The 21,591-nt window shown below is 36.4% G+C and overlaps 1 protein-coding gene across 1 annotated transcript; it reads left to right on the forward strand.

Annotated features, from left to right (window-relative positions):
- The first annotated feature begins 6,203 nt into the window (after positions 1-6,203).
- eda2r (ectodysplasin A2 receptor) lies at positions 6,204-18,815 on the forward strand. The gene is made up of 8 exons (XM_052107010.1): positions 6,204-6,584; positions 7,667-7,757; positions 8,708-8,886; positions 11,517-11,605; positions 12,623-12,790; positions 14,306-14,410; positions 16,064-16,432; positions 16,948-18,815. The coding sequence occupies exons 2-8, from the start codon at positions 7,674-7,676 to the stop codon at positions 17,049-17,051; spliced, it is 1,098 nt and encodes a 365-aa protein (XP_051962970.1). The 5' UTR covers positions 6,204-6,584; positions 7,667-7,673; the 3' UTR covers positions 17,052-18,815.
- The last annotated feature ends 2,776 nt before the right edge of the window (positions 18,816-21,591 follow it).

Raw genomic sequence — 21,591 nt, forward strand, 5'->3', positions numbered from 1 at the left:
GTTATCAATCATATTTTTAGGACATCTAAATTATGCTATATTTTAGGATGCCAAATTGAGTTTCTACTCTAAAACATGGTTTAAATGAGATTTTATATATCAATGATTGTTCTTTCTCTTTGCTGTCCAATAGCAGCAGAAGGGCAGAGGTGAAGTAAACACTTTATGCCTTGTGCAAGTATTTATTGTGTTATGAAACATGGGCACCGCGTATAAAATTTTTTCTAAATTAAGGCATGGTTGCCAAAACAATTTGATGGCTCATGGTTGACAAAAGGCACATCTTTCAGATGATTGTGAGCAGCAGTATATTATTATCCCTCCTAAAAAAAAAAAACAGACACCATGCAAATGCACACATAAATACTTGCTCATTCCCATACACATTTAAAAATCTTCATTGTCAAAAATCATTACAATTGAAATTACTTTCAACTTTCAAGATCTTTTTTTTTTTATTATCTGTTTTAAGATTTATTTCAAGACTTAGAGTGAATGAGAAAGTGAGAGAGAAAAAAAGCAATGTCTCTGAATGCTAAACATTTGTTTGATTTCTTCATTTTAGAAATGAAGGGGAGTGTTTGATATTTTTCCCATCTATGGCTTTGTGTCCGAAAAAAAATTCCACATTACAGACTTTTTACAGATTAAGGAGTAAAGAACAAAAGATACATGATACACAACAACATTTAGGCCTCTCTCTGTCTATAATGTCAAGCTTTTATTTACAAGTATCCTTAGAAACATTTGGACATTCCAGTCCAATCAAGTCATTTCACCCAAACAGAAAAGACATGGGGAGAGAGAGTGGAGAGCAGCACTTTGAAGCTCCAAAAAAGCACATAAAGGCAGCATAAAAGTAACCCATACAACTCTAGTGCTTAAATGCATATCTTCATAAGTGATATAATTTGTGTGGATTGAGAATCAGATCTATATTTAAGTCCTTTTTTACTATAAATCTCCACTTTCACTTTTACATTGTGAAAGTGGATGTTTATAATTTGAAAGGATTGATACATTGATATGTTTCTAACCCATCACTTCAGAAGACATATATTTAACCACTAGAGTCATATGGATTACTTTTATGCTCTCTTTATGGGATTTTTGGAGCTTCAAATGTCTGGTCACTCTTCACTTGCATTGAAAGGACCTACAAAGCTCAAAAATTATTTAAAGCATTTTTGTATGTGTTCTGTGAAAAATGGGAAGTCATGGGGGTGAATAAATGATAGAATTTTTATTTTTGGGTGAACTATCCCTTGAAGTTTATCATTCTACGTGGTGTCAATGCCATGCCAACAACTGAGGATTAAAATCTGTCACTGAAATACGTTCTTCAATAATATCATCCAGGGGGATGGGTATTTCATAATGCGCATCTCTGTGTGAGTGTATGTATGCATGTACAAGGCGTCACAGCCTTGTACTCTTTGTATCTTTAAATAACATTAGAATATTCCTCCTCAGGGAAGGTCTTAATTTCACTTGATCATATCATATCACTCATCCCCCGCTGAAGTCAGCAAACATCCTCTAAATTTCTCCTGTGAGCCAGAGTATGATCACAATACCGTCTCTAGCTTTGATTCATGTGTGTCTAAGACAGCAGTCAGAGCTAGTGAAGTAAGTGACTGTTAATATGCTTTCTGCTCTGTGGTCAATGGGAGTTAATGGAATTAGCTCTGCCCACAATTTCATGTCATTCCATTTGTTTTTGCTTGTTAGGAGTAAAACATACGCTCTGAATAAGAGTTGAACTATTTCCTGACAAATCACAGATACACCTGCAAGTGTATTCTTTTTATGTAATGCATACATGTGTGAATGTTTTTCTGCTTGCATAAAACCTCTGCATCAAATACAGAATTTCCATCTGGTGTAACATTTATCGTAGAGCTTTATGGTAGTCAGTGTTTTTTGTTCTTACTGTTGATCTCATCCTGCATGTCTGTTTGACAAGTCACTTTTCAGTTAGGGTGAATGAGGGTAATCTGATCTTTTTTTTTTTTTTTTGCACTTTAAACTCTAGCAATCATATGACAACAGCCAGACTATCAGCCAGATCATGTTAAACCAGAATTGCTTGTGATGAAGCAAGAAATGTACAGAATAAAGGTGTTCCACATTACCCAATGTCCCAGATCGCCCTAATTTACTCTAATAATACAACCAGTCAGGCTGTAGTTTGCGTTGCATAAGACTGGTTAAGGACAAAAGCACACATTTAGAACAAACACATTATCCCGGTCAATTGGTATAAAGAGTGATGTATTTACAGACTCCTGTACACATATTTACGTAATTGCATAGCCTGATTTTAATATGGACAAAGCTTAAGTATGAAAAAGGAGAATCATGTGAGGTTCTTTGCAAATATTGTGATGTATGTGACTGTTGATCTGTTGTTTGTAGGTGGGACTGTGTTTCTAACAAATTTGTATGTATTATTACATCAAGTGTGGTCCAGCAAACATACATATACTTACGTGTGCATAGACACTGAAACAAACAATTACTATGTGTTGACAGTATTTAAAACTTAATCATTCTACATATGAACAACTTTAGAGACCAGAAACACATGTGACACACTCTCACAGAGAAACTCTCTCTTTCTAAAATGCGACAAATACTTTCTTCTACATACTCTTTGTGCTTCAAATCATCCTTACAGACACTACTCTATGGTTAGATTTAAATATAGGGTTTGGGTTAGGGCATTAAATTCATAAGCATGTGTACACTTTTGAACAGAACTTTTGCTTACATCGGCATTACAGATCCAGGTATTTGGACGTCTAGAATTCGTACAAATTAATATAAATGAACTCGTACGATTTCATACGATTTAGCCATCTCGAATTTATACAGCTTCTCATGAGATCAGGTTGTTAGAGACGTATAAATGTGTATAAGTCCTTACTGAATCCATAAATGTTAAATTTCAGAAATTAATTGGTGTAAAGAAGTTCAATGGAAAGGAGGAGGCGAGAACCGGCTTTTCAATATAAATCATATTTTAATAATAAACTTAAACAGAAGACACAAACACACACATGACGGACATGTCCGTAAACTATCTCTCTCTTCTGCACAATCTTCCGCAGTCGGCCTTTATTCCTCTCGGAGGCTTGATTAGCCTGATAAGGGACTGGGTGTGTAGAATCATGACCCGGCCCCGCCCTCCGACCTGCCACATTTGGTATATATTATTGTATTTACAATAAGTGAGATTAATTAAATCCTCAATGCCATTACCATCATACTTATAATACGCAGTTGACACATTTACCTCATTTGACATTAAAACATTGAATTCTGAATACCCCCCCCCCCCATAAATCATAAAAGTAATCCATTCTATTTGTGCAAAATCATCCAAGTCTTCAGAAGCCATGTGTCATCCAAGTGTGAAGAACAGACCCAAATGAAAGTCTTTATTTAGTGATCTTAGTCTCCATCTGCTGTAGCCTACTGTCAAAACTCAAAACTCAAAAATATAAATTGTTCAAATGTAACTACAAATACATTTATTATAGAAATTATTTGTACATATTTTAACATTTCAAAAACTGTAAATACATTAAAAAAATTTTTAGATGCTGTCAATACTGTACATCGATATTGTATGTGTCAGCATCTGTCCAAATATACAAAAATGTACATTTAAATGTTAAGTATAAATAGCTTTGTATAATAATGAAATCAGGCTGAAGGTTCATATATGATGCTTCTTACATCAAGGAACTATAGTAACAGTGAGTGAATTGCAAGATCAACCTGAGGTTACTTAGGTTAAGTGCTTAAGTGGTCACTGTAATCTCTGTAAGAATCTAAGCTGTTTCTGGGACAGGAGCAACAAGAAGGGGTTGCCAGTGAGGTTATTATGACCACGTTGTGTTTTATTTGGCTGCCAAAACTTTTATATTACATAATACAAGGTTTTAAAGGAAAGAATGAGCATGTGTTGAAAATAAGTGAGGCTGTTGCATGATGCTTTGAAAACAGGTCCAGTAAATTGTAAAATGCTTGAGTGAGCCGGGCTTATGTATCAACACACATTTAACAAATCTCATGTTAATGACACTTATCCTTCACAGTGTGTGCTAGAAATGGTGACTGGGAGGTCTAAATGATCAGCAAATAATTACTATCATTATGTAAAAAGTGGATTACATATGTTAGTATTTATGTGACAGGCATTCACACTCAAGTCTTTATTTTAAGTTGATTACATATCAAATTTGTTTTGCTTATTGTGTCTATTCTGCTTGTGTAAGGCAAATCCCTCGAGGTCAACTCCAGTTCTATGAGTAATGCTGATGTTTTTAGGGGCTCTTATGCCACTTAGTTTTTCTACTTTCAACAGCAGATGCAAAGAGGTGCAGATAGATGTCCTGGTGGCCGTATAAACTAATGTCAACAAGGATGAATTAGCTTTCACTTTTAAACCACTTATTCTATTAATATTCCCTTGCAACAGTATGAATAGATGGTGTTCAGAACTATGTCAAGAGCTCTGTTACCGTTGGGAATATTGCAGGATCTCTTTAGGTACGATCTCTCTCTCTCACACACTCTCTCTCCAGGTGGTTGATGTTTTCTTATCTGAACTATTCCTGTCTGGCTCTAGTCTATGGCCTTCATACTCATAACTCGAAGCAACACACACATGCATTTACTCAGACAGGAGCATATGCCTTCATTTAGGCACAGTCCTAAAAACCAAATGATTAGGTTTGGTTTTAACAAAGAGCTTTCTATGCATTAATCTATTGTTTTGTACGATTTACTATGCTGTCGTCTGCAGTTTCTCATTACAAACAAATCTATGTCTCTACCTTCATAGAAAAACATCTGTCTTGGACTTAAATATGAAGTTAGACATCAAAATACATACACATGGACATTTTAGCGGTCAGAGCAAATCTACGGTACACTTCTGATAAGAATGTGTGTGAAGTGGAAATGGACAGGCACAGGCGTTGATAAGATTTAGGAATTGAGGCGATCACATAAACGTCCATATTAGCCCCGACAGCAATCACTACAACAATGACCAAACCACTGGACCAGTGAAAGTGTTCCTTTAATATAACATCCTGCCAATCTGTAATTTTAGTAGTTTAAGATTGGGTAAAGGGCGAAAAGCCCCATGCAGAACGCTGTATCTTTCCCGGACCTGTTCAGACACAATAACCCTGACAAAATATAAAACTACTCTGTTATGAACTCTCTCCTACTTTCTCTATCAGTTTTTCTTCCTTTGCCAAAACCACTAGGACTGCTATGCAAGGCTACAGTGCCCTCCCACACACACACACACACACACACACACACACACACAGTGTCTATGATCACCTTGCAAATTGCTCTCAGGAAATGCACAGTTATCTTGTCATCATCCACACACACACACACACACACACACACACACACACACACACACACACACACACACACACATATATATATATATATATATATATATATACAAAACGGATGCTTACACATGCACAAATACTTCTCACTTAGTTTTCCAAATGTGTGCCAGTATATGTGAGATAGTGCGTGTAATGATGGTAGAGAAATCGATACCTTGTCTCAGTCTTTGGTCAGGTCAACTAAGGCATAGTAAACATGGTCTGTTTAGCCTCTTGACAACAGATCACGGGAGGGCCAATTCTGCCGCCTGCAACTGAAGCTAATGTCTTAAAGTGGAAAGTAATATAATGCAATGTGGTTTAATGTAATGTAATGAAGTGCTATGTAATTGAATGTGATAAACTGCAGATAAATGTGATGAAGTGTCATGTTGTGAAGATGAAATGCATTGTTATGCAATGTCTTCTAATGTTATGTAAGGTCATTTGACTCCACTTCAAAGGTCAATACAGAGAATCATTATTGCCACCTTGCGTCAATAGAGGGGCTGCTGCATTGAGACCGCTATTTTAAAACATAGTGTATTAGTAATTTGTAGATCTTGCATTAGAACTACTGAATAATGTTATCGAAAATTGTCAGTTCCTTCACTTCATACTTTGTTTCGGCTATTTTGAAGCAGAATGGCCGAACTTATCTGTTACATCAGTAGAAAGCAGAATGGGACGTTTTTGCTCTTTCGACCAATGGAATTTCTATTGATTTTCACCCCGACACTACAAATCTACAAATGAGAATTCATCACGTAACAACCCAGCTAGAATATGCTACGTTAATGGTAAAATAAAAATATGCAGGGCTTTGGTGTCACACATTACCTCACCTGCGATATTAATTGCGATTCAGAGAGAAATATTTTAGACTTAAAATGTCATATAGTTCCATTAAAGAGCAATGAAACCGTATAGAGTTTCTGATGTGGCTGCTGATGAACCCGCTCCAGAGGACAGCATCAGGGGAAACATGTCAGGACATGTCTGTATGTCTGTCCCCAAAATCAGCGCATAGTGCAAACGTGCCAGTGGCCTGAGAACTACTTGATTCACAAGAAGGACTGGACTGAATCTACTCCAAACACACAGGATACTGCTTTAGACAAACAAATGATTGCCGAGAGTTCGCCTTGCTACAATGTAAGTGTGGATGATGCTATCCCCCAATACAGTAAATTACTTTACAGATGCGAGAATATTGATAGACTAACACGTGAACCCTGGGCCGATGCTCTCGATGCTTTTTGAAAACAGCTCACCCTGCTTAATACTATTTGACCACTTTCATTTAATGCTGCGGGAAGTTTATTCCCAATCCTTTAATGGAGGTATTTGTAGTAGACTGCACCTAAATGTTCCAAAATGTGCTGAAAAGTATCTATCATGCTCGCTCTCTTGATCTGTTTCTCTGTGTTCTATGAATGGATGAATGAACATCAATCTTTATTATTGGAACGAACGTAAATATCTGACTCTATATTGCATGAAAACTGGGGAAACGCTAATTTTATTATTATTATTATTATTATTATTATATATTTTTTTTTATCAGGCCTGCTTATACACAGGTTTGATGAAATAAAAATGCAGGATGTGCACCTTGAATTCTGAGTAAAATAATTTACAATCCATATTTTATGAGCGTGAATTAATCACATCTGAGTTTTGGACTCGCGCGCAAAACGGCAGCAAATTGAATCAAGTGTGGCGCCAGCTGCTACATTACTTTAATTACCCACACATTTCTGCAGATTCGGATCAGACAACTGTTATTTTCAAATATTTTTCTACTGTTAAAAATATTAAATGTTAAGTTCAAATAAAATGGTGTAATAAATGTTGAACCTGCATAATAACATAGTTAGCTCTAGATTTAACAATTTGATTTAATAAGAACATTTAAAGGTAAAAAAGGAAAACTGAAAATTACACAGATTTCAGATTTAATTTTAATATTTAGCTTTTAGTCATGTCTTGCTGAAATGTAAAAATCAGCTCTGGGTTTAAAATGTGTTGTTCAATGTAAAAATGTATATATATATATATATATATATATATATATATATATATATATATATATATATATATAAACATGTTTAAACTATGTCTGTGAGCCCCGACTTTACTACGGAATGCTGTGCTTTACCTCACCCACATGAAATGAGGATTAGTGATGTCCTTTTACATGCTAAATGTGTTTCAACTCCCTCTCTCCCTCTTAGATATAGCATGGATTGCTCAGGAGACGAGTTTTATCACAGCGGACTATGTCACAAGTGTCCACAGTGTCCACCCGGTCAAGAGCTTAAAGAGGTGAGAGAGAGAGAAAGTAAGAAAGAGAGAGAGAGAAGAGCCCTGCTGTGTATTATTATAAAGTAGATTAAAATGTTAAGGCACTCTGAATAATCCACTTTTGAGAAGTTTAGGAGCTTTGTGAATAAAGCAACACCTACAACTAGAAATCACTTTTTTTAAATGCTGCATGTGAAAATTCGTCCAATCAATCATGCTAAACATATATTGTTTTATTTTCCAATTGCAGTTGATTATTCAGCTGACGTTTAATCTGTACTGTACAGATTAACAAACACACTTACTGAGAGCAAGCCGCAAGTGAAATGCAACGCAACCACAGTGAGATGGTTCAAAACCATACGTCTGATGCAAGTGTACATACAGCAATAAAAATAGCAAGTCTTGTAAGAAGAGCAGTCTACCTCGAACAAATTGAAAAAAATAAAAAATTATTTGGGGCAAAAATAGATTTTATATCTCAGCAAAAATTGATACATATGATTCATTCGTTTAATTAATCTACATCTTATGTATTTAATTTTAAGAACATTTCAGACTGAAAGGTGCAGCCATTCAGATTTAGCTTGCTGTTCTTTAATGTTGGAAATGAAACATAAATCTACAATGTTATTATTATCTGTCTTTTTGCATATTTGTATATTAGGTAGCTGAGACCAATATACAGTAAATGCATTATGCATTCTTAACACTCAGATAAATGCATAAAAAATATCAATTTACATTTTGTAAATCATGAAGTATTTTCAAGGACCTAAGAGAGACTCATATTTTGTGGATTTGTAAACATGCTGTAATATCACATCTCTGCCACCAGAGGCTTTCACGTGACCTTAAATGACTTCAAACTCATATGGGGAGGTTACAATATCTCTGTTCTCCAAAAATGTTTGACATAACCAATGAACTTATAAGGTTAGAAAAAATGTTTTTCTGTGTGTGGCCATTAGGACTGTGGTTATGGTGTAGGTGTGTCTGCAGTCTGCGGTGTGTGTGAAGTTCGCTGGTTCAAGGAAAACCGAGGTTCTCACCCTTGTGCAATGTGCCAGAACTGCCGTTGGCTCAACAGATTCCAAGTCAAACGCTGCACACACACCGACAATGCAGTGTGTGGAAACTGCCTCCCTAGGTGAGACTCACTTAATCACACACATACAAAACAACCTTTACAAAACATGATGCACAACGCCTATTTATCCTAATAATTGTGGTCAACTCACACAGAAGATACCATCAGGGGTGTGGTCGCAAGTGTGGCACAGGGTGGCAGCTGTCATCCTAAAAATAATCTTTTCCACCCCAACTGCCACCCCAAGTATCCAAATGTATTAATTAATTTAAATGTAAGTATATTACAGTTGATGTTGACATTGTGTATGGGTTTATTTATGTCAAACTGCCTAAACTCTCATGAACGCACAAATAACTACAGACCCATAGCGTGACTGATTACAGCAGTGGCCAATCCCGTGATTGTTTACAGCAGCGGCCCAATCACAGCATCGACCAATACCTGCTATTTTTGCACGTGTACAGTGTTTGGGCTCTTTAGGGTTGATGAGCTTATTTCCTCAACATCAATGACTACATGGACAAATACGTGTAAAAAATTGGTAAAAGATTAATTTCTCAGTTGTTTCCAAGTATTCACTGAATGATTATTATAAACATTGCTGTCAGTTTTGGGTTGAGACGGGTCGGATGTGTCACCACTTTTTGAAATTGCTTTCATCAGGTATGTATATAATCCAGATGAAACATCTCCAGTTCTTGAGTAGGAGTTTTATTTCATCTCTGTGTGTTTTTACTGACAATCCGCTGGAATGTGTTATTTAGAATGTTATGATAAGTGATAGTTGCGGCTGTTATAGGTGTCGTTTATTGTCGGCAGTTTTTCCGCAGCTCACGCTCTTTTTCGTGTCCCCCGTTATGACCTTCTTGGCCATATTGTTTGTTTGCATGTAGAGTGTGTGTGTGTTGTCTTTTTCTCTTTGCTCCCTCTCTCTTAATCACTCTCAGGCATGGTAACCAGGTGAGTTAATTGTTGATGGGGCGCACCGGTGCGCAGTGTGTTTCCTCCCTACATAAACTGAGTGTTGTGCTATGGGAGATGGTTGTTCGTGAGCTGTGTCATCTCATTCACAGGCGCTCAGGCGCATATTGATTTTTTTTTTCGGGTTCCCACTGCTGGAGCAGAGAGTTTGTAGTTGTCAATGTCTGAATTTTGGAGTTCGCTGTTCTTTCATATACTGATATATGTGTCCATCTATTTACTAACAAAATCCCAAGACTGATAGTGGAAAATGTAGAAATGTAATGAATCATATTATGTGAAATATTTATTTGAGTGTTTGAATCGGTCATTAAGAATGATTGTTAATCAAAACTTCTTATACTGTGCATAAAATAATTAATATTCATGACTTTCGCAGAACTGCCCCCCATAGTACAATTTTTTGTGAATTTTTAATTTTTATTTAGGCCTAATTTTGTGTTAATCTTCACTTTCAAATGGATTATTCCAGCAGGACTACAGGATTTTATTAGCAGAATAACATGGGTTATGGATTCATTTTCCATCCATCGGAATGCTTAACAAAAAAATTACAGTATGTATTTACACTAGGATCAGAAATTAAGTTTTCCATTAAGGGGAAATATTTTCCCCTGGATTTATTTTTTCAGAGACTTTTTTACCTTACGTATAAAAAGCTTATTATTTTTAACCATATTATAACATTCTCTGTGTCATAATTTAATATCAAATACTTCAGTGTAATCATGCATGTATTTGAATATTATGGACTGTATGATGTTATCTTTTTGTAGAGCACTATACTGTATATATTAAAGGATTAGTTTACCCAAAAATAAAAATTCGCTAATCATTTACTCACCCTCATGCCATCCCAGATGTGTAGGACTTTCTGTCTTATGCAGAACACAAACAAAGATGTTTAGGAGAATATCTCAGCTCTGTTGGTTCTCAAAATGCAAGTGAATGGGTACCAAAACTTAAACAAAACTTTTTATGCAACATAAAAATAATCAAAAGTAATCAATAAGACAAACAGAGGAGATTTGATTAGTGTGGGGGAGAAACAGATCAGTATTTAAGTCCTTTTTACTATCAGTCTCCACTTTCACATTCTTCTTATTGTGTTTTTGGTGATTTGTGCATATCACCACCTACTGGGCAGAGAGGAGAATATTTAATAAAAAAGGATATAAATATTTATCTGTTTCTCAACCTCACCTATTATATCGCTTCTGAAGGCATAGATTTAACCACTGGAATCAAATGGATTACTTTTATGTTACCTTTATGTGATTTTTGGAGCTTTAAAATGTTGGTACCCATTCGCTTGTGAGGACCATTCTTCTAAAGATCTTTGTTTGTGTTCAGCAGAAAATCATACACATTTGGGATGGCATGATGGTAATAATGAGACATTTTTATTTATTTTTTTGGGTGAAATAAATAAATTCTGAAATATCAGAATAATTAGATTTTATTACCTATTACTAAAATAAATTAAAAAAACATCCTCATATTTTAAGAGATAAAACATATTGTATAATCAGGCATACAATAGATTAGTAAGAATTATATCAGATGATTTAAAAAAAAGAGTTCACTATGGTGGCATTTTTTTGCCTCCACATTATTAATTCTTTTGATTTTCTGTCCCTGATATATATACACCTGTATTATGGTTTTCAAACCATTTCTGTGTTTTGTTTTTTTTTTAATTGAAGCTTTTACAGCAAAATGCGATTGGATGGATTAGAAGATTTGGAATGCCTTCCATGTGGCCCCACCCCCTTCAGAAATGTACAATGTAGCAGTGAGTATTACATAAACGCATGCAAAAATTGCTCAATATAATAAGCTCATGCCTCTAACCAATCTATTTTAAGCATTTCATTTCATGCTCAATGGTACACTCATAGCCCTCAATTTAAAACACATGCTTACACATAACCTTGGTCCTCTCTTTCTTTCTCTCTCTCTTAGCCTTTTTTCCATTTCAAATCTGCTCTGTCTCTGTTTTCCTTTTCATCCTCTCTACGTTAATTGAACTCTCTTCACCCCTGTATGATCTGATTCTCTCTCACGATCTTATCTCTCCCCCAGTATCAGCACTCGCTTCTTTTCTCTCACCATTTTATCTCGATTCTCTTTATTCTCTCAATGTGATTATGGTTGAAATAAGAGGGGAGTTCTCATCAAGCTTGGATAAGTCAATGCCCTATTTTAGTGCTCAGCATGGACTGAGGATCTGATCCTCGCTGAACCCACTCCATCATGCATTGACATAGGTCTTTTAGCATTCTGTTGATCAGACACACTGACGGAGCCAGCAACAAGGAATTGAGAGAGAGCAAGAGAGAGAAGGCAGCCACAGGTGTTGTGTGTATGTTTTCAAGTAAGATTCACTTAGCTGTTTAGCGATTCTTGGCTGTTCATGTGAGCAGGTTCTAGATTCTTTTGGATCTGTTTAGGATTTAAAGGGTTAGTTCACACAAAAAGGAAAATTCTGTCATCATTTACTCATGTTGTTAAAAACCTGTATGACTTTCTTTCTGTGAAATACCAGAGGAGATGTAAACAGAACAATGGCCTTGGCCACCATTCACATTCATATGGGAAATAAAGATGCAATGTAAATGAAAGGTGACTGAGATTTACATTCTGCCTAACATATCCTTTTGTGCTCCATGGAGGAAAGAAAGTCAAATGGGTTTAGTACAACATGAGGGTTAGGAAAATATGACAAAATTGTCATGTTTGGGTAAAATATCCATTTAAGTTGGTGCTGCTACTATTTGTTTGGATTCTAATTGATTCTCCTGTTTTTTAGGAAGTGAAGTGTCTGGTGTGGCTAAAGTCCAGACCTCAGCAGCGCCTATCCAAAATGCTAATGCTTTAGTGACTGCTTGTGCGGCAACCGCTGTCTTAACAACCTTCCTGTTTGTCATTGTGTGTGTCTTTTACCAGACACACTCCCCACTCAGGAAAACATGCAAACGTAAGAAACAAAATAATCAATGAATCCATTATGTCAAGTTTTTATTTAATTAACGTGACTGTTGTTGAAACATTTAGATTTCAGGACTTTAAAGGGATAGTTCACCCCAAAATGAAAATTCTCTTATCGTTTACCATCCCAGAAGTGTATGACTTTCTTACTTCTGCAGAACACAAATTAAGATTTTTAGAAGAATATCTCAGCTCTGTAGGTCCTCACAATGCAAGTGAATGGTGACCAGAACTTTGAAGGTCCAAAAAGCACATAAAGGCAGCATAAAAGACTCCAGTGTTTTAATCCATATATTCAGAAGTGATATGATAGTTGTGGATGAGAAACAGATCAATATTTAAGTCCTTTTTTACAATCAATCTCCACTTTCATATTCAGCCACCTGCTGGTTGGGGCTGGTCAAAGGTGGAGATTTTTAGTAAAAAAGAATATTTACTTAAATATTTGTTCTTAATTAATTCTTACTCAAACCTATCATATCGCTTCAAAAGATATAGATTTAAACATTGGAGTTGTATATATTACTTTTATGCTACGTTTATGTCCTTTTTGGAGCTTCAGATTTCTTGCCACCATTCACTTGCATTGTGAGGACCAACAGTGCTGAGATATTCTTCTAAAAATCTTTGTTTGTGTTCAGTAGAAGAAAGTCTTCCACATCTGGGATGGCATGAGAGGTGAGAAATGATGAGAACATTTTCATTTTTGGGTGAACTCTCCCTTTAAATAAGAAAATAACACATATTCTAAAACGCTAGATGTCCAAAAGTATGTGGACACCATGTGGGCTCCATAACTCCAGTGAAGAAAAATCTTTATGCCATGGCATACATGACATTTTAGAGCGTGTGCTTCCAACTTTGTGGCAACGATTTGAGGATGGCCCTTTCTGCTTCAGCATGTCAATGCCGCTGTGCACAATGCAAGGTCCATAAAGCGATACTTTACCAGGTCTGGTGTAGAAAAACTTTACTGGCCTGAAAATGAACACATCCTTGAACCACTTTGGGGTGAATTGAACCTAACTGATTCACATTTATGAATGAGGGCAACTCCGCAATCATGTTCTTGTTCTCAACCAGGGGCCCGGAATCCACTAGGGGGCCTCAAGATGACTTAAAAAATGTATTTAAAATAAGAAATATTAAAATAATTAAAATAATCCAACTTAATTAAAATGCAAAACATACTTTAAGATGTACAGTATGCCCACAAAATATAAACAGACTCTTTATGAAACTTCTAGAATCAAAAGTTATCCATGATTAATTATTTTAATCAGACATGTCTAGTTTACATATAGAGAACATATAGAGAAAATCCTTTCCAGAAGAGTGAGAGATGTTAGCAAAGACTAGCTCCCTGTTAATGCCAATATTTTTGGTATATATATATAACTAAATGCTTAAATAGCAAAAAAGTGTGTGGTGTTTTGGTGTCTGCATACTTTTGGTCAAATGCACATTCACAATACAAACAATTTAATTAAACCTTTCCTCCTAGGGTTTCTATTACCGGTCAGTAACAGTCACCATGACATTGATGCAGCCTCCATTCCCATGACAACAGTACACACTGTGATGCAATACACTGATGTGAACAAATCAGGTGAGTGTATATATGACAGCAGGCAATGTTACCTTTAACTTATGTTCTTGCTGTGCAAATCCAATTTCTATTGGGAAAAACCTTCGGCTAACTGATCAGATGATCCGCATTCAACAATAGAGCTGTTTAAGTTTGAAGCTTTAATGAATTGTATACTTTTTAAAAAAAGACATGGAAGATTAGAGGGAACAGAGACAGCAGGGTTGTCGGACCGGTGGTAATGGTGGACCTGAGTAATGGGCCCTTACTAGAGGGGGGCCCAGAGAAAGGCTATATTGATATCCCACTATATTATCATTCAAATTGTATATATAGTAATAAGATGCTAGTAGTAGGAATACACATTTTCAAGATTATCCATCTGTAAATATTGTGAGTTCCCTATAATTGGCCTTGTCTCCCCCAATCCCAACCAAAATGTAAGTAGTCTGGTCGTTCAGCAAGCACGTGGTGCAAAATGAATACATATCATGCATTCTGCTAGTCTGGTAATCTACAGAAATGAAGCAGAAATAGGATTTTCAATAGAAAGGAGCAGAGAAAGAGTGAGAAGTAGCAGACAATTTATGAGTTTCTTACAGAAGCAAAGACAGCCATACTTGCAGTACCGCCGCTCCCTATAAGCAGACTACGCAGTCTGCGTAGTGCACCAACTCCCTAGGGGGCACCAGAAAGTCCACTGCCTGCCCTTACTCGCACGTTATATGTTATTCAAAGACCCGAAAGCAGTTGCGGAACACAGATGACCGCTTCCCCGATCAGACGAGCGCTTTGCTTTTTTTCCAGAACAAAGTGATATATGTGGAATATTCTGCAAGGAACAAAATCATGTTAATGTACTTTTCTGAAAGGTGCAGTTTCACCTCACTAATACAATTAATAGCTACAGTTAATAGGAATAAATCATTCCACTGTCATAGGGAAAAAAATCTGTTTGAATAAAAATAATGCAACATTTATTTAGTCGCTAGTAAGAATTTTTTCTATAAATATTTTTATTAGAATTAAATGATTAATATTATAATTTTTTTAATAATATTTTATGTAAATTTTGTCAGTTAGCAAGATAAGACTTAAACTACATAAGAGCAGTAATTACTCAAGATAGATTGAACAGCTTGGCCTTCCTCTCATTTCAGACATCTTATGGTGACTTTATAAAGTAATTTATACACTTATATATATATGTATAAATAATTTTGTTAGAAGGCATTTTTTTATTGCTTGAAAATGAAAAGTTGTGAATTAGTTATAAATAATATAGCACTGTTAAATATCCATCGAAAAAATGTTTTATATATTACCCCGCCACAAACACAAATTGTTTAGGAGACCTTAAAAGCTCTGTGCCTGGGGCCTACCATTTGGTATCATGCCCCTATATGATAGGCTGTGAACTATGGTGATTACATACACAATTTGATGTGCAGAGTGAAAAACAAGTGCTGTCTGCAACTTTTCACTCTATTCAACATATGGCCAAGCACCACTTTCAGAAAAGAAATCTGTGCGTCTATTTTAGATAAGCCTCCAGCCATATCAGTGGCAAATTTAGGCATGGGCGCGACATGGGCAGTTGTAAAATTTATTTAAAATGAAGAAAAAGAAAGATACAATGATTGTGTGTCTGACTTTGCACTGTGTCCTCATAAGGTTCTTGTCTGCCTTTGGAAGATCCCTGCACACTGGATGACATAACAGAAACGATGACCTGTGATTCTTGCATGCATGAGTGTGAGGCTCTTCCTCTGGTGCGGTGCTCAGTCTGCACTGTTCTTGCAACTGGAGTCATCTCGCAGGCAACAGAAACATCCGATCCTTCTTCATCAGATGCCGACCTCTCCTGCCAGCATGTAATTCTCACTTTGGTGGGAGGAGTGTCTACAGTGGGGTCCTGCTGTGCCGTGGAGCAGCAGACAGGCTGGGGGCTGCATGCTCCAGTAGAGTGCACCGAACTGGACCTTCAACACCTCTCAACAAATAACCCACCATGTCTGGGCTTAGACTCCACTCTGCACTCAGGTCTGATGCTTCGATAAAATGAGATTTAAAAAAAGAAGAGACATCACATCTGCAAATTAATTCCTATGGAAAAGAGACACTCACAGATATAATTAAGACTCAATATAAACAAGAGCGGGTTGTCCACTAAGAGCGGGTTGGTGGTTCGATTCCCCACATGACTCCACATGCCGAAGTGTCCTTTGGCAAGACACTGAACCCCAAGTTGTTCCCAATGGCAGACTAGCACCTTGCATGTTGTGTGTAGACAGCTGGTGCTGGAGAGTAGGAGGGTTTCGGAGAATAAAAACTTGTTTCAAGATGCAGTAAAGCCAGCTTATCTGCAAACAACTGTGCAATTTAAATGTTAAAACAAGAGAGAGTACGCAAATTGATTAGTGGGCAGATTATGTCAAAGAACCTATTTAGCTTGCATCGTGTAGAGTTGAACTTAAAATAATTTAGGGTTCATCATTCAATATATTAATTGGATAGAATATATTTACATTAAAGTCTGTTTGTCTTTGGTGTTTCAGGAGTCAATATAAGCTTACTTCCAGTATTCTTGGTTAATGCCCTGGAAAAGGACTTCTTTTCTTCCTGGAGTTTAAAACAACCAGCAACAGGCAGTGTACCTTAATAATCCAGGACTTTTTCTGCATGGTTGCATGGCTTTGAACATGTTTACTGCTTTCCATCTTCCTACATGTTGTCAAGTGGACCACACCAGACCTACTATAAAAGCCTCCATCAACTCTAAAGACTGGACTTGATTTTGCTAATCACTGGATTTGTGGCTCACACTGCTTCATATTACTGTTTGCTCTGCTGTCTCAGCAAACACCTCTCAGTATCCTAGCAGTACCCGAGTTAGTGTTTTCTCTGACTTTGTTAGCCAGTTTTAGAATGGTGGGTAGTAGAACGCTGCCAAAACCAACCCAGTCTTCTTAAGACAATTTCATGTTGCATTATAACATGATGATTAATTAGTAAATTAATTAACTGTACATTATACAATGGTTAGAACTGAATCACTGCTGTGCTGATATTCAGTACAACAGCACTCTTGTCAATATGATATTACTTAATTAGAAAACCTTCTTGGGTGTAGTGACATGAACACAGAATGTCAGCCTTTTGATAAAAATTATGCTGGGGCATGGAATTGTGATGAATGAAATGCAAATGAAAGCAAAATTTACTTAAAAAAACAAAAAGTCTGATCAAGTCACAACCTGCAAAATTGTGATATTGCTTTCATCTTCCTTGTGCCTGTTTCCTATATTTGTAAGCAAGCCTCAAACATATCACCCTGAAACACTAGTGTTAAATTTAAAGAATCATGTAATATTTTGTAAGGATCAGATGAAGTTAAATACTGTGTCTGATGAGCACATCATAGCATCTCCAAACTACTAACTTCAGCAAACGTATGCTTAACCTTATGACAGTTTGCGCTGTTTTTGAACAAATCCTAATCAGATTTTCCAACTCTGTTTTTAGCTTTTAATTTAGTAGTAGTGCAAAAGTCCAGCTAAATACTTTTGGGAATGTGATGCAGGATCTGTGCATGCCGTCCAATTTTATAAACACAGAAGATTTATTTGAGGTCTCTGAGATTTAATTTTTTTACAGGCTTCGAGTTTAATAAAAGTTACGCAATCCAGTTGATATGCAAAGATGACGCACAAAGACATGAACATACAGTAAATTAACTGAACAAGACATTATGTTTTTGATATTCTTAACAACATAATTTAATCTTATAAAACCAGTAAAATTAAAGCATGTGCAAACACAAACTTGTCTTAAAACACAATCTTCTTCAAAGTAGTTTGCAGTTAACAGCCTGAGGCTGCTGTTAACACTTGAAGATCTATTGTTGATACAGTAGTAATTAAGATATCAAGTAAAACTGTGTGGGCTGAAGTCAGCACTCCTTTACACACATCCCTGCTAAAAGTAAAGAAGAGGAAAAAAACTGCTAAAACCATCCTAAGATGTAAGGAGACCAGCTTATCTCCCAACATGACCCAAAACCCCTCTAAAACCAGCCAACTCACCAGGCTGGGAGACCTGATAAAACCAGCCTATCAGTTTATTTATTTATTTTTAACAGCAAGGTGTGTAGTTGGTGGACAGATGCAAGTGGGTTAACACAGATGGCACAAAAATCTGTATGCAGTATTTATCTGCTCTGTTGCTGTGGTCCAAATAGTTTTTTGAACCCAATGCAGGGCCTTCCGCGTGGCAGCATCAACCATCATTAGAAGGAGTTTTGTTAATTACAAAATGAGCTTACACCAGCTCACTCTAAAGAGCCATCCAAAAAAGACTATTAAAAAGGGCATTAACAGGATATTTTCCAGAAGTAATTCTGTGAAACAATCTCATTATTCACTTCATTGGCTTTGAGCTTAAAAAAAATCTTTTTAAGAACATTTTATAAAATAATGGGGGGTAAAATAAAACATGATATATTGTCTCCTTTTTTATAATTATGTGCTGGTGATGTTATGCTGGTGAGTTTCAAAACATTGCAGTTTGCTAGTCCTGTTCCCTGAGTAGCTACACAGTTGGCATTTTAGGTTGTCGGGAATAGTGTATATGATGATGACCTCTTCAAACTAGACTTATTCCAAAAAGGCATTTAAAGCAATTGTTGCCCTCCTTTTCATCTTAGATAAATATTGCTTTTACGTAGTTTAAATGCTTGAACATTTCAGCAGTTTTTTTCTGTAAAATGGTGCCAGTTTTTTATGTCATTTTTGCATATTGCAGCCAGCCTCTTGCCTTGTGTTGCATTACTGTTAAAATACTACACATGTTCAATTTAACATATTTAGATCATAATTCATATTCTATCATAATAGAGTTCTATTTTTATAAGATTCATCAGTGTTATGCTGTCTTTTTGTATTTTAGTAACCATAGGGACATGTTTGTTATTTTGATGAATGTACCTAATTGAATAAATGCTGTGTTCTAATTCACATGAAAAATAATCAGGAACAGTTTTCTAAATCTGGGAAATGCAATGGTGCTATTGTTGTCAATGTTATATTCTGGTATTTCAAAGAAATGTATTTCTACTTGATAAATTACTGTGACATTCCTTGTATTTAGTGTCGATTTAGTTTGCTTCAGCAAGCATATGAGAAAGGGTGTAGCAAATATAATATACTATTGTATTCGAGATTAATAATAACAAGTATTTAGGTAATAACTGATTTGATTCTGAATGAATCCTTTTAATCTCAAACTGATAAATGCAAAGGTTTCACTGAAAGGACAACTCTGGTAAATGATGTGATTGCCATCTACTGTTCATTTGTGAATATTAAAACCACTGTCTGTATTTAGCATTTGTCTCTAGTGCCTGTTAGATGAAACTACAGGTAATTTGATCCTCTTGCATCTTTCAACTCCTTAGATATTTGCATCTCTATTTATGTTTTACAATAACCCACCAAATGTATAATTCAGTGTCATATGCTAATGTTTGGTTTACATGTTTTCTTACATAATTTTCCTGTTGTAAAATGTGAGCTGGTTTGCATTAGAGATTAGCCAAGAGTACTGTGTGTCTACTAGTAATGCTAAGGAATAAATGTGTTATTGAAGATCTAAAGAAAAAAGAAAAAGCCTCAGTAATCATTTCAACAGCCTTCAAGATGGAAAGTACAGAGGGAGACATGCAGGTGGCCTGTAGAGAACTGTACACCATAATGAACAGTGTGTGTAGAACCCCCTTCTGCGCTGCTGTATTACAGTAGAAAGAAACGCTTGTATACTGTCTTGGCTTGGATGATGTTAGGAACTTATACATTTTCTTTTTTTTCTGCCTCTACTTCATTATATAATGGTCTAAATAGTTAAGTGTATTCAAACCAATTAATTCAAACTATGCTCAAGATGGTAGTTCAGGACAACATACCTTTCACTCTAGGTTCAATGGTAAACTTACCTTTCAATTGACCTTTTAATGCCAAAATGTCTCTGGTTACACATGTAACCTCGGTTCCCTGAGATGAAGGGAAGAGACATTGCTGTAAGTACTATGGGGAAGTCCTTCTAGATGACCTTGTTGAAACCTTTATTCAATAACGGCAATCTTCTGATTGGCAATGGTGTATATAGGCACAGTTGGCCTATATAAGTTTACATGTATAAATGGAGATGTACCCCATCGATTCAGTTCACTCGACAGTGCAGTAATACTAATAAGTAGTATTCATGACTTTTAAAAGGGCCATTCAACAGCATATAATTAGGTGGCTGTGTTGATTATAGTTGGTAGCCCACCTGTAATAATAGAAGCATATATTTTGGTCACACATTATGCATACATTTTTGCATATATACAGTGACATTTATTTATTTTCAAAGATCCCAGCTAAGCTGAGGTCAGAGTGCAGGGTCAGCCATGATACAACAACTCTGGAGCAGATAGGTTCAAGGGCCCAACAATGGTGTCTTGGCATTGCTGGGGTTGAACCATTGCACCCCTGACCTTCTGGTCAGTAACCCAGAGAGTCAACTGCTGAGCCACCACATCTTTGTCCATTAACATGACCATCTTTGTTTGGTGAGGAAAGAAGGTTTGCAAACGAACCACTTGAGCCCTAATGGGCGTTTAGGCACATTGCCTTTTCTAGGTTTAATAGTCGATTTTGACAGATCTTGACCAAACTCCATGCATGAGCTGTCAGTAGACAGCACCTGCAATTCACCCAGCCATTTAAATGATGCCAAAGCCTTTAGGAGTGCAGTCTTGAAAGAAAGCACCCACAGCTCAACAGATTCCAATGGTTCAAACTGGGAATTTGTGTGTGCCTTCAGCACAAAATTCAAGTCCCAGGTCGGCAACAGAGCAGGGTGAGGGGGGTTCAAAAGCCTTGCTCCCCTAAGGAACTTTATGACTAGATTATGTTTGCCTATCAACAAGCCAGCCTCCAGGGCATGGTATGCTGAGATACATAAACCTTGAGCATTGACGGGATAAGACCAGAGTCCAGCCACTCTTGAAGGAATGTCAAAATCTCAGCTATGGGGCAATTCACTGGGTCTTTACCATGAGCACCAATTTGCAAACACGTGTCATTTACGCACATAGAGGCATCTTGTGGATGGTACTCTAGCCTGTAAAATTCTATTCATCACCGACTGAGCCAATTCAT

This window comes from Xyrauchen texanus, chromosome 3 (assembly GCF_025860055.1).
Source record: "Xyrauchen texanus isolate HMW12.3.18 chromosome 3, RBS_HiC_50CHRs, whole genome shotgun sequence".
NCBI lineage: Eukaryota > Metazoa > Chordata > Actinopteri > Cypriniformes > Catostomidae > Xyrauchen > Xyrauchen texanus.